The sequence below is a fragment of the Prosopis cineraria genome, unplaced genomic scaffold (assembly GCF_029017545.1).
Source record: "Prosopis cineraria cultivar Desert tree isolate PC_DT_omini unplaced genomic scaffold, ASM2901754v1 PC567, whole genome shotgun sequence".
NCBI lineage: Eukaryota > Viridiplantae > Streptophyta > Magnoliopsida > Fabales > Fabaceae > Prosopis > Prosopis cineraria.
Window position 1 is genome coordinate 31,527 of NW_026555892.1, and position 15,523 is coordinate 47,049.

The 15,523-nt window shown below is 31.4% G+C and overlaps 1 protein-coding gene across 1 annotated transcript; it reads left to right on the forward strand.

Moving 5' to 3' along the window:
* Positions 1-6,580: 6,580 nt before the first annotated feature.
* On the forward strand, positions 6,581-11,758 carry LOC129297611 (mechanosensitive ion channel protein 10-like). Its single transcript, XM_054935938.1, has 4 exons — positions 6,581-7,918; positions 10,434-10,557; positions 10,689-11,278; positions 11,390-11,758. Exons 1-3 carry the CDS (start codon positions 6,687-6,689, stop codon positions 10,947-10,949), a joined length of 1,617 nt encoding a protein of 538 aa, XP_054791913.1. The 5' UTR covers positions 6,581-6,686; the 3' UTR covers positions 10,950-11,278; positions 11,390-11,758.
* Positions 11,759-15,523: the final 3,765 nt, after the last annotated feature.

Here is a 15,523-nt window from a genome sequence, read left to right on the forward strand (position 1 = left end):
TACGAAAATTATCTTCTGGCCGGAAATTATCTACCTTCGTCCTTTATGTTATATACAATTATAAGGAATTAAAAGGCTTTACCAAATACAAACCTAGTGGTGTCAAAGGATCTTAATCACATTTAGAGCGTCGAAATCACCCGCTTATAAATATCGTTAAGAATACGAAGAGATTTTATCGGTTACTTTAAATCATACAGAAAGACAAATGCATTAACGTGTTAGATTAGTAATCAACTAACCAGACGTATCATGATCTTGATTTAAGGATTCGAACCTTATTTGCCTTCTACAAAATATGTTCAATTTTAGATAAGAGCTTGGAGAGATAAAACCAGAAAAATATTCTATATGCACAGAGTTCTCTCCATTTACATAAATAAGGAATTAAATTTTCCATCACATATTTAAAGAATGAAATGGAATAGTTATTGTGTCACACTCACATGGTTCAATTGATAGAACGTTGGTACAGAGGTCTGTGTCACAATGTGGTGGGTCTTCGCAAAACGATAAGGTTGAATACGTAAGCCCAGACCTTATTGGGTATGAGAGAGATGATCCTTAAGTCGTAGCACTTTTTGGTTGTGGGGGGCACACATGGGGTGGGGCCGAAGAAAGGGACCACACCAATAATGTTGAGCCATGTGATCGATATCCAAAAACGTGCGTTTGTGTGAGGGCCTATTGATAATGTATGTGTATGTGTATTCTTGTTAGTGTTGTTTGAATATTAACGCTTGTTCTAGTTGTTGGAAGTTATCCAAACAAGATACAGAAAATTGAACTGATTGAGGCAATAATTCAAGGGTCATTTGGTAACACTAGTTAAATTAATGCCAATATAATTATGATTAAATTATACAAAAATATTTTCATGTAATTTTAAAAAGAATAATACTTAAATATAAAATACATTAGTTCAAGAGAAGTAAATGAAACATTCATACACACAAACCATACAAAATCTTAAAAACACAGTTACGGAAGAAAAATATGACAAACTGCATATCATTTCAAGTTCAATAAGAAAAGAAAAAATATACAAAGGAAGAATGATATATAAGTTTGAAAGAGATCAATTGATTCAAATTAAGTTTCAATCAATTTCAAAATGTCAAACTTTAAAAATTTAAAAATTCAACTTTAATTTTATAATTTATTATAATGAATTTGTAATTTTTTTTAGATTTTAATATAGTCGAAGAATAAATAAATTTATTATTTCTGTTAAAATTTAAAACATAAATTACAAATTCATCAAAAAAATTATAAAATTAAGAATTAAATTCGGAAATTCTTGAAATTTAATATTTTAAAATTAATTGAGACTTAATTTAAATTAATTAATTCTCTTAAAACCTATTTATTGTCCTCCCAAATATAAAATCTAACCAAATAATCTGTCCAATATTCTTGAACGGATTGACTTCGAGACGGGTTTACCAAGGAATTGAAAGGGGAACATTCCACGCGGAGAACAACACGTTTGTGGAATGAAAGGCATGGAATTATGGAAAGGCTTCAAATAGGATGAATGCGTGAAAGATCGAAATCAAGCCATATTATGGCCCACGCGTTCTCTCCGAGTGCTCTTTTCGCCTGTTTTTGGTACTCCCCAGCTTGTACTGCACCATCAATATTCAACATTTTTAACATATAATATATGTTTGTATGAAAACAACTAAAATAAAACATAGTGTGACGGGTTCGACCTGTTAATTAATCACTAGCTAGCTTTCGTAATTTAACCAGTGAAAGTAAAGATTTTGGCTCTTGTTTGTAGTTTGGATGTTGATGGTTTTGTATTTCAATTATTCTTTGGGGAACCGAGGGCGGTGTAATTTAATTAGAAAAGCATAACATAACATCGATGTGATATATTATATGAGAATCCAGAAGTGGGGGAAAGTGGGCCCATGCCATGGCATGTGCTCACAGCGCACTTAATTCCACCATTTGTGGTGCAAGCTTGTGTCCGTTTTTGGACGCTTTGCTTCTGTCTTCTAATACTTTCCTCACATTCTCTTGCTCATGGTTTTAATTTTATGATGAATACCCCCTGATGTGAAACATGAATTAGGAGAGGGGAAGAGAGAGAAGGAAGGAAGAAGAGATGACCATATAATTCTTATTTAAACGTAACACAATTGAAAAAACTCTACACTACTAAAAAAATAAAATTTAATATCCCTGATTCAATGATAGTTTTTTTTCGTTAAATTCATAGTTAAAAAGTGGCTCGTTAAATTTAGTAAGAGATCATATCTCTCTCGCTAATTAGTGAGTTAATATTATTTAAAATTTGATAGTTTTAATGAAGGATCAATTTTACAGTAAATATACTTATATTTAAAAATAATGATACTACCTCACCTGCTATATGTGCATTAACTTGTGACATGTCGTTAACAACCTCGTGCCTCCTCAACCGCCATGTCACCTACCAATGGCAAAGCTAAAATCCTGGGTCAGGAGGCAATGATGGAGTTAGAATTTTTGATAAAAGAAAGACAGTTTTGTCTCTTCTAAATCAACTATTTCTCTCTTCTTCTTTCTTTATTTCCTATTCAGTTTTCAATTGTAGATTTGTAAGTGCAACAAACTAATGAAAAACATTCACCTAATTTACTTTTGAGTTTTGAATCTTTATTATTTATCATTGTTTTTTTTAGCTTGTTCCTAAGGAGTATTTAAGATGAGGAGTGAGAGTGAATCTATTTAGTCATATTAATTTTTTTAAATAATTAATAAATAATATTGATATTTAGGTATAGTGAAATTGTGGATTAATATTCATGAAGGTAAGTTAAAATTTTGAATAGATCTAAGCTAAAAAAAATAAGATTAAAATGAGTTTAAAATTTAAAATATAAAAATAAAGGGATGTAAAGTATAATAAGTAAAAGGTGCAAATTATAAACTATAAAAATCTATACTCTCAAACATGTCATTTTTCCTAGGTAAGGGGGGCATATGCCCCCCTCAATTACAGGTGGCTCCGCCACTGCCACCTACCATCTTGTGTTTCATCACCCAACACGTGTGTAACAACTTATGACATATCGTCATTCATCTATCATCATGTTATTTGCTTCTTGTCATATTACATATTCATTATGTTTATGTCAAGGCCAAAACTTAAACCTTTAATCTCTTATTTTTCAAGCCTTATGCTCTCTTTCTTTATCGGTTAAACTAAAAGGTGCCTACAATCATTATATAAGAAATTAAATATATATTATTTAACTATACAAATATATCAAATAATATATTATAAAAATATAAATATATATTTAATTTTATTTTCAATTATATGTTAAAAATATTTATATTTTATTAATGAAAATGAACTTAAAATAAAAAAAATATTAAATATTAAATAATTTTATTATAAATATTTTAGTTAATTTTTAAATGAAAATAATTCAATATATAACTAAAAGTCATCGTCAAAAGTTAATTTTTTTTCAGCAATTAGGTATGAATAGAATCCCTCACTAAATTCCTTGAGGGATTGGAGTCTCTCGCTATTTTTTTTCACTAATTTTAAGTCGAGCTATGAAATTTATATCTTTTACTAATTTCCTTGCTAATTTGATATTTTAGAGAGGAGTAGATAATTCCTCGCTAAATTTTCTCACTAATTTGATTTTTTCTAGTAGTGCTAGGACTAATAAAATAATACACCATCTGTCCTAAATTATAAGATTAATAAATTTCATTAAATACACTTAACAATATTATATTTTAAAAATAAAAATATAAACTTTTAAAAATATCAATCATTTAATATACTGAAATTAGAAAGGACGAAAATTAATATATAAAGAAAAAAGATAATATTGTAATTAGTATATTTAATAAAATTTTAATATATTTAAAATGTCTTATATTTTAGGATGAAGAAATAACTTCAAAAATGCCCCATAATTTAGGACGGAGAGAGTAATAAATCTAAATTAAATTATAATTTAAAATATGATGATAAGGTGTCTAGTTAGTCTAAATATCTTATTTTATTTGAGATAGAACTTAAATATAAAATAAATGTAAAATATTAAAAAAATAATATCAATCCCTAAATACTAAATCAAATCTTAATAAATTCTAAATCAAATCAAATATAATTTCCATCAATCCCCTCATCGTCCTCATCATTGGCATGATTCGCCCACGTCCCTTTATCATTGAATATTATTCTCATATATTTAGGTTTATATGTTTCATTTTTATTTTATATATATATATATATATATATATATATATATATATATATATATATCTCATCCATTGAACTTGTTAACATGCATACAATATATTAAATTAAGTATAATCAAAATTTGATAAGTATGTACATATGGACTTGAGTACTCTCTACACACTCTTCCAATATATCTCCCTTTATTCAATCTCATTCATTCATTTAATTATTTAGTTGCTTGAATGGTGTAAAGTTACTAATCATATATAGAATAAAAATAAATATATTATTCATTTAATCACTGTATCAAAGAAGTGATATGATTTTTTAAAAAAAAAAACACTGAGGGTCCTTTTCGATGCTTAGATATTTGGATTTAAAAATATTTGAATTTGAACTTGATCCAAATACAAATTTATATTTTATTATAAATTTTTTATAATTTTAAATTTACTCTAAATCCTAATTACTTAAAATTTTAACTATTTTTTTACCAACTAAATTTCAATTTTCAACCCTCTTACTTTTTTTTCACATTTTTGCAATCAAGATCCTTGTTATCCTCATCACTTGTCTCATTTCTCGTTATAGTTTTTCACTAATTAAAGAATAAATATAAGCTCGTCATTTCTAATCTTCTGTTTATGCTTTGAATTTCAACTTTTCTCTCTTAAACCTTTAAAATTTTGTATAGTATCTAACAACAATTTTAAACATACGAATTTTAAGTTAAATGTGAAATCTAAAATTTAAAATTTAAATGTAAATCCATCAATCTAAATGCTAATTTAACTAATAATAATAATTATAAAGCCATTACATCAAATGGACAATTAAATTGACAAATATGATTGAGTATAGAAATGTGTATATACTAAAAATTTCGTCAGCCTGACTTCTTAAAGTAATAAATAATTAAACCAGTAGCTTAACTAGATAGTCTAGTAAAATTTTTTGTTGATAACCAATCAAACTAGTGCTCAATCAAATTTTTGACTAGCATTAATTATTGAATCAGTGTCTTGATATGTTGAATGCCAATATTACGACTTTCTGTACTTGATGAAGAGGATTTAAATCCCAGTTTTCACTTGCATTTCATGAAGTCAATTTAGGCACCGTTTGGATAATTAGCTTTTCACATCCCAAAAGTACTTTCTCACTTTTGGGATGTAAAACGCTGTTTGGAATAATTTTATGAAACCAAATGTACTTTTTAGAAGGACTTCCTAACCCAGCTGAAACGTAAAATTTGGAAGCTCCATCGAGTAGCTTTTGAAACGGAAATGTGGATATGAAATATTAAAGAACAGTACCTAATTTTATATTTGACCATGATATCCTCAATTATTTTCTCATTCTTGTCGTGCAATCGAGCCTCATGTCTTCACTGATTCATTCCCATCTCTGCTCGAGCTCCTCATTTCTGATCAGATTTGGGTTTTTTCAAAGGCTTGGCTTTTCCACCCACATATCCAAACATTAATCTCAGGCGGAAAGAAAAATAAAAGCACTAGTAAACAGATCAAAGCACAAGGGTTTCATAGATCGAAAATAAAGGGAAAAAGCACAAGTTCAAAACATAAGAAGAGTCTGCCAAATCGGAGAATCAGGTGATTCCTGTGACCGACATCGGAGAAGGAGCTACCTTACCTGGACGACATGGTTGCGATGTAGAGCTAGGGTTCAGTCCAAATCCAGAAGCAAGAAAACCTTTCTCCAGCCTCGTGACCTTTCCCCCTCCCACAATGGCCTCTCGTGAATTCTGCCAATCGTAAAAGGCAAAAGCAACATGCCCTTTTCATTAATAAATAAATAAATAAAATGCATAAACAGTAAAATGATTACATAATTTATTTTAATATTAAACTTTATATTTTTATCCAAATTTTTTTAACATTTTTAACATATTATATTTATATAACAAATATTATCAATTATCATAAATTAATGTCTTTTTTAGTCATTGTATATTTAAAAGTACATTTTAAAAGTATAAATTTTTATTAATCCAAACAATTTTTAGTTTGTCAAACTGACTTTTAAAAAAATGTATCCAAACACAAATTTTGTTAAAACAACTGACTTTCACTCAACTGACTTTTATCAAATGAATTTTTATCAAATTGACTTTTAACAAACTGAAAACCAAAACGCACACTTAGTGTCCATTCCGAGTTCCCCCCCCCCCCCCCCCAAAAAAAAAGACGAGGAACCTCACCCACGTGGTTTAAAATTGGAACTTAATTAAGAAAATGTAATAACAGTGACTGGTTAAAGTCGAATGAGGAGGACCAAAGGTAAAAGCATGCTCTAGTCTTTAAATAGGCCTGCACGCACTGCACTGCACAGATATCAATATATCACCACCACCATTTGAGGGCTAGAAGCAGTCTTCAGACTCACCCCTTTTGTTCGAAAAAATAAGTCTTCAGAGTCACCCCCTTGCCCCCATTTTCCAAGCCCTCTCTGATCGATATCCATGGATAAACCAAAGACCGATCAGGTCGTCCTCTTCATCGACCACCTCAACACTGGTCATCCCTCCATGGAAACTCATCAGAACAACATAAACAATGACACCACCACCACCAACAAGCCCAAACTCACTTCCAGAGTCAAGACTCTCAATCGCCTGAGCTTCTCCAAACCCAAATCTCGCATCCAAGAACACTACCACCCACTCTACACCCAATTCACCGTCTCCGAAGAAGTCGAAGACATTGCCGGCCGGTATTCTTCCACCGACGACGAATGGAACGAAGACGACGATGAAGAAGAAGATCAGGTGGAGGAGGACGGCCCAAAGTCCAACGAGAAAACCAAACGTCGTCGTCGGAAGATTCAGTGGAAGCGCGTGGTTGAGTGGGCGTTGTTCCTCATCATATTAACCAGCTTGGTCTCTTGTCTCACCATTCCCTCCATCAAAACGAAGTATTCGTGGGGTTTGGAGATTTGGAAATGGTGCTTGATGGGGATGGTAACCTTCAGTGGACGCTTAGTCTCTGGTTGGCTCGTAGCTGTGTCCGTATTCATCATAGAGAGAAACTTCATGCTCAGAGAAAAGGTCTTATACTTCGTCTACGGTCTCAGAAAAAGCATCAGAAACTGCATATGGCTAGGCCTCGTGTTATTCTCGTACTGGACCGTCGTCTTCGACAACGTCCAGAAGAAAAATCACAAGTTCCTCAACAAGGTGTTTCAGGCGCTTGTGGCCGTCCTCGTCGGAGCCATAATCTGGCTCGTCAAGATCGTGCTGGTGAAAATGCTAGCCTCGTCGTTCCACGTCGCGACCTACTTCGACAGAATGAAAGAGAGCGTGTTCCATCACTACATACTGGACACACTCTCTGGGCCTCCCTTGGAGGAGAACGATGAAACGACGTCGCAGCATACTCTGACGGGGTCCAAGTCCATGCCGGCGAACTGGAAGGGAAGGCATAAAGCGATAAAGGAGGCGAAGAACTTGTACAAGTCGAAGAAGTTTGGGTCGAGGAAGATTGATATGGACAAGCTGAGAGAGCTGAGTATGAAGAGCACGGCGTCGGCGTGGAGTGTGAAGAGACTGGTGAACTACGTGAAGTCGTCGGGGTTGTCGACGATTTCCCGGACGATCGACGATTTCGGGAACGCCGAGTCTGAGATTTGCAGCGAGTGGGAAGCTCGGAATTGTGCTCAGAGGATTTTCAAGAACGTTGCTAAACCTGGTGCCAAGTAAGTGTACTGTGTATTATTTGTCTCTTTAAGTTTAATTAATTAATTATTAGATTTTAGGTCGTCGATATGCTTAAATAGATAACTTAGCTTTCAATTGATTAAACGTACCTGCTTGCCCTTGAAATAAAATGTTGTCGTTCACATGATAATTAGACTATAATTAGACCGATGCACACAATTTAAACAATTCTCATAGCAGCCTCACAGGTTAACTATTTAATTAGCTTCCATACACTTTTTTCCATGGGTTGAATGACATCATATATCAGAAAAGATAAGAAGAACGTTAATTTCTTCTGGTTTAGATTTAAATCTAAATTGTTTAAATTATCTATACTTTAAATTAATCATCTCAAACTTTTTTTTTAAGGAAATCTTCTCAAACTTTCAATGATGTCTTCACATTTATATAGCAGTGTCTTTTGGGGCCCCTATATCACGTTTTCATTAAGCTGGCCGATCTGAAAAAAAAAAGGGAAGAAACTTTTTATGCTGTGAGAACACGTAGTAACAGAACCCAATAATTATTTATGCTATGGATTGAGAGTTCATTTGTCAATAGATTTAATATCTTTAATTTACACTTCTATTTTTTTATAGTTGATTTTCATTAAATCAATCATTGTTTAATTTAAAAATAACATAACTACGCACCTTAGTCTTCCAGACCAAATTTTATAAAATTTAAATAATTATAAACATCCAATCAAATAATTTTTGAAGTATTATTGTGTTAAATATATTGTATTTTACTTTCTCAATAGAAATACACGAGAGGTTAACAATTCTAGATTAATGACAAATTTTGTGAAAATACATTACCATGATATATAAAAGATCTCTTAATCCATAAGATCTCATGAAATGAATTTCGCTTGTCAGTAATGTTGATTAATGCTTTATACCTATATATGGAGAAATTATAACATGCGACCGTACACTAAAAATGTATGGTCCTCCTCATAGTAACTCTGCCACTAAAAAGAACGTGATAAAATTCAGTATCTTTTAGTAGAGCTGAGAATTCAGGCTGGCAAGCCCGAATAGGCCCGAACCCGAATAGGTCTGACTCTTCAAAAGGTTTGAATAACTAAGCTTGACCTAAATTCCTTCGAGCTTTGGGCGGCTCAAATATTCGAATTTTATTTTTAATTAAATTTTTTACTTTAAAATTAATTATTTTATTTACAAAAAATATTATTTTTTTATACTTAAATGATGTATAAACTCAAATATATGGTATTTTAATATAAAATAACCTCAAACTTAAATAATTAATTAATATTTATTATTTTTATATATTTTGTAAAAATAAAAAAATATTTGGGTATTCGGGCCAAGTTCGAACTTGATCGGGCTTGGCTTGAATTTTCTCAGGCCTATTCAAAGCCCGAATAGGCCTAAATATAAAAATATCATAATTTTTTTAAACTCAGCCCTAATTTTTTTCGGGTGACTTCAGGCTAAACTGTCAGGCTCAACTTGAATTACTGGCTCTACCTCTTACGCATGCACAAGGACCATTGAGATGTAACTTAATGACGCGCGAGCGCGCGTGGTTTAAAGAATATTCGTGTGAACCAGCTGCATTCACAGGGATCAAAACAATACCCCCTAGCCCACTTCAGATTTTGATTCAGGCACAGGTGCTTCATGAAACGACACCTTGTGAGACTTTTGAAGAGTTAGGTTGCTTTGGGGTCCTTTTAATTATACAATCCTCTCTTTTTCTTGACCAACAACAATCCTCTCAAATAGCAACCTTAGTTGCTCTGTGGTCCTTCCTCATTGATGCTGCTTCTGCACCAAACGACAGCCATTTATTATGCCGTATGACGTTAATATGTGGTAGCCAGGTAACCAAGCAGCCATCACCAGACTCTTCAACGGAAGCTTCAATTCGATCTAGCTGACCCCATTAGCCTCTCCTTAATTTGGGTTCATAGCAGTGTACACTACTCCCTGATGGGCTCTAAGGGCCACAGGCCACAGTACAATCATCGTTACGTTTTGTATTGTCGCAATAAGTCCAGCTGCTCCATTATCTTGGCCCCACCACGAAAACACTGTGCCATATATATCAAATATTCTCTCCACTATTTAGCAAGATGGAGAGCATGCATGAAGTGGATCAAAATACTACTCAAAACATGATCAAACCCTATCCTATGGCTTTATTAGTCTCTGTCTATGATTGTTCCACTCCAACGTAACTGGGCCTTCCATGGCTTTTAATCTAGGTCACATGCTGCTTAATATTATCATCTTTAATTTGGTAAAGATTATGGTGGTCACCACTCTCTACACTGTAACTTGAACAAGCTTTAGAGACACACAAATAAACGTATCTATCTTACGTTCCCAGATGGGAGAAGTCGATATGCTAACCACCAAGACCATATATATATATATATATATTCCTGGTTTTCTAAATTGTAAACAACATATATAACTGACTTTTTATTGACACAATGAGTGGCATCTGATTCATATTTATATAATTTTATTGAAGGTATATTGAGGAGGAGGATCTCATGAGATTTTTGAAGAGAGTTGAGGTTCATACTATATTCCCACTCTTTGAAGGTGCCCTCGAAACTGGAAAGATCTCCAGGTCTTCCTTTAGAAATTGGGTGGTAAGTTTTTATTAATTGCAAAATTCCCCAGTTCAATGATCCGTTTCTTTGCCAGCTTAATCAATATATATAAGATATCTTTTGCAGTACAGAACTTAATAATTAACAAATGAATATGCGTGGATGATCAGATTCGAGCTTATTATGAAAGAAAGGCTCTAGCACAATCACTGAATGACACAAAAACAGCAGTGCAACAGCTTCACAAGATAGCCAGCTCAATAGTGACAGTGATAATAATCGTAGTTCTCCTTTTGGTGATGGAGCTGGCTACAATCAAAGTGATACTTTTCGTCATTACACAGATAGTTCTGGTCGGGGTTGCCTTCCAAGGTACCTGCAAGACTGTGTTGGAGGCCATCATCTTCGTCTTTTGTCATGCACCCTTTTGACATTGGAGATCGCTGCGTCATTGATGATGTTCACGTACGAAATTCTCAACTTGAAAAATGCCCACGTCGCACCTTAATTACTAAGTTTAATTGTCTTGTATTATATATACTTCTACTGATGAACAGATGACTGTGGAAGAGATGAATATCTTGACGACTGTGTTTCTTCGATACGACAATGAGAAAATCTACTACCCCAACGCAGTTTTGCTCAACAAGCCAATAAGCAATTTCTATAGGAGTCCAGAGATTTGGGATTCTATTGATTTCGTTGTTGATGTTTCAACTCCTATGGAGACCATCATTTCACTCAAGAAAGCAATTCAAACGTAAGAACATGTTTCTCTTCATCTTTCTTCTCACGTCCCTATATATGCTACGTTAAACAGTCCTATGATCGTACTATGATTAAGTTTTAACGACTATATGTATATATACAGGTACATAGAGAGCAAGCCCAAGTACTGGAATCCAAAGCACGCAGTGATAGCCAAAGAGATAGAGAATGTGGATAAGCTGAAGCTGTGTCTGTGTGTTCAACATACTATCAACCATCAGAACTACGGGGAACGAAACAATCGGATCACAGAGCTTTTGCTAGAGCTGAAGAAGATCTTTGAGGTACATGGAGTCAAGTACAATCTTCTGCCTCAGGAAGTCCACATTACCAAGATGAACAGTACCGGAAATGGGAGACCTGTGTTGTAATCACACTAAACCACAATTACTGGCTTAGTTTTAATTAACTAGTCCATGCATGAGAGATCTCTTACTCTGAATTTTCAAATGAAGTTCAGGTGCTTCATGACTTTGTACCAAGTTTTGTTTTTCGCATTACGTATCAAAATTGTCTTCTTTTGAGTTTAGCCAACTGGACCACTCATCAGCATTCTGTGTCTTTGGAAAGCCCATCAGTGTTTTTGGGATTAAAATCTAGCTACTCTCTCTCTCTGTGTTCAACAACAGAAGGCACAGGTTCAGTAGTCTTCTCAATGCTGCCTAATGAAAAACAGGTAAAAGAAGGATTTGGATGGTTAAAACATTTAGAACTTTTATATATGTCTATTGTTAGAATAAATTCAATCCTTCTTCCTTGAGCAATGCACCAAGTATCCTATGAGTAGAGTCTAGAAATTAGAGGACCCATATAAAAGTATAATCCTATCAATGCATTAAATCCATCATATTGCAACTAATCTCACATCGACCTGCCTGAAGAGAAAGAAGCGAAAAGAGAAAGGATCAAGAAGAGGGATGAATATAATTATTTTCCTATTTGGATAGGAAGGAATAAAAGGAATATTGAGAGAAAAGTGGAGGAAAAAAAAGATGTATGAGGCCTCGTGTATTTTTTTCCTAAAGTTTTCTCGTAAGGAGATTTTAGAGTAGAAAAATGTGGCTTCTACAATCACCTAAAGACTACAACGCACTAAGTATGCTGCTCACATATTTTCCATATAGATATTATTCTCATGTTTTCTATGCCTTTTTTTTCTATTTTTTTCCATTTTATCTTATATTTTCCTTCTCCTCATCCAATATGTGATTATACAATAATGATTAACAGCAACAGTTAATGATTAACAATAATAACAAATATAAAGATACATAATTAATATTAGTTCTAATTGAGATTATAACATGCGTAAAAATAAATTTAATAATTTTAATAATTGAGTTGATAATAACAAAAATATTTTTAAATTTACATTTTTTTATCTAATAAAAATATAAAAAATTAAAATGCAATAGAAACCAAATATAACAAGAAAATGATAGGACATGAGAAAATAGATACATAACCCAAAAAAAAAAAAAACGCCAAAGATTGTGGAGGGAAAGATCAATTTGAGTAGGCAGGCAAAGATGATGAAAAGTGGGAATAGCTTGAAGTGGGAGCAAAGAAAGAGGTGATATGGTGGCGTGCGAGATGGCCTCCCACCTAAGAGCCGTACTCTGACACGTGGCACCCCCTCTTTGCCTCTATCTTCACGCCACCCCATCCTCCGCCTCTATCTGCACGCATTATCTTTTGTCCGGATGGAGAAAAAATATAAAGAAAATAGAAAATTAGAGAGAAAAAATATTTTTTAAAATGGACAAAAAAAAATAATAATAAAAATTCTTTAAAAGATATAAATGATAATTTAATATTTTTAAAATATTTTAATTTTTAAAATTTTTAAAGATTTTTTTGTCATTAATAAATTTATATAAATTATTAAATTATTTTTATTAAAAATAAATAATTATAAATTTTATTTATATATTTATAAATTTTTTATATATTATAGAAATTATTAAAAGGTAATTTGATAATTAAATAAATTTATTAATGATAGAAAAGTTTTTTAAAATTTCTAAATTAAATTATTAATTTATATTTTTTTAAAAAAATTTATTATTATTTTTTAAAAAAACTGAGAAAAAAAAAATGTGTAAAATTTATTACTTTTTTCTCAAGTTTTCTCTTCACTTATGAAGAGATTTTGAGAATAAAACTTTCTTTCTCGCTCCGCCCTCCTCTTGTTCTGTGGCTTTTGCCATCATCTTCTTGTGCAGACTTCCTTTTATTTAAATTAGATCCGTGCCTGGAAAAAGATGCATAAGAAATATTTGAATCCCCGAATAAAAAACTACAAATAATACGACAAGGACGTTGGAGCTCGAAAAACATAAAATAAAAGAAGAATGAGAGTTAGATTTTAAAACACAAAATTAATATTAATTAAGTTCTCAATAAATTTTTTAAAAAAATAAATTAAAAATTTCATTTAAATTATTACAAATTAAGATTTTAATTATAAATAAGCATTTAACTATCAAATATAATTTTTAGATTATAACAAAAAACTTTATTGTAATTATTTAAATTGATATTTATAATTTATTTTGTGAGAAATTTATTAAGAATCTAATTGTCACTAATTCATTATTTAGAACCTAACTATCATTCTCTCAAAACAAAATATTGGTACTTGACTCAGATTGTGTGTATTGGAATATATATGTTGGGACATTTGGGTTAGTTGGTGTTGTGTGTTTTAGTTGACTTAGACCATGTGTGTATTCTCAATGATGGTGGCTTTAATTTGATTAGAGCTTGTATTAATAGAGACTTAGTTAATAATTGCTCCTCATTGAGAACAATGAGAATTGGAAAGGATCAAGGACAACCTTATAATGTGACTGCTTTCAACTCTATGTTGATGGCTTTGCTAGAGAGAATGGAGTGATGTGGTGGAATCTTGCAAGACATTAATAATAATTGAATTTATAGATTTAGTTGCCGATTTGCTCTGATTCCTCCCAGCTATAGTTGAGCTCATTGATATCATACAAAGTCTACACCAGCGGTTAGGGAAGGAGAATCTATCATGTTGAAGTTTTCTCTGATTGCAATGAGAGGCATGAAGTGTTTTTGAACAGGTGCAATTATGACTATTCTTTTTGAAACTTTGATGAAGAAGCTAGAGTTTTCTTCTACAGAGAAGATAGAAAATTTTTTATCACATTCATAGAAACAAAAATAGGCATGCAGATTTTCTTGCTAGATTATTACACATTTTGAACAATAGTTTTTGCCCTTTTAATCATCATCAATTTCATAGTATTAGACATGGGGGATAATGAAAGAGCTGTTTTTTTATTTGTTTTTTGTTAGCTGTTTTGTACTTTGTTTAGTTGTTACTATTGATATCTAGTTTTATTTTTTAAAAAAAATCTTACAGTACAGTAAACTTCAAAAACTGAAAACATTTTTTTTCTAAAAATGATAAATAAAAAATTTTAAATTTTTTTAAATAGAAAAATAATATGAAATTATGCAATTTTAAATTTTAAATAAAAATCATACTTGTTAAATTATTTAGTTTTAAAATATTATAACATGAAATATATTCAATACTTTGATTTTAAATTATTTTGATAATGTAATTTAATATACTTCAAATTATTTTTGTAAAGATAAAAATAAGGGTATTATAATCATACATATAGGTATTATAATCATTGTGATATTTATTCATTTTTTTCTTTCTGTTTTTTCTTGTCCATTCAAATTTAAGGAGTGGTAATATTTTTTTTAATTTTCTCTTTCCTTCATTTTCTTTCCTCTCATTTTTTTATTCTAACTTTTCTTTCCATCGAAAAAAATTTTTACTAAAAGAAATTATAATGGCTGAAGTACGAGATTTAAAGTTTGAATCAACATATTTAAGATAACTTCTTTCAATTTAGCTCGACCAACGGCGGAGCAATGTTACAACGATGGTGGGCAAGTCACAAATGCATTCCCACGTTTGGGTAGAATTACAGTTAAGGTATGTAAATTTTGTAGTTTAATTTGCACCCTTTATTCTTAGTGTTTTGTAACTTTGAACTAAATAAAAAAATATTTGAATTTAAAATCTTATTAAATATGTAATATTTTAATAATTAAGATAGGATTTAATATGAAGAATATATTTTATAACTACATTAACATGTTTAATATAATTTTCTAAAAAAGAAATGATGATAAATCTGCCAATGTTATCACAATTTTAGCCATAGTATAATTATTATATTTGATT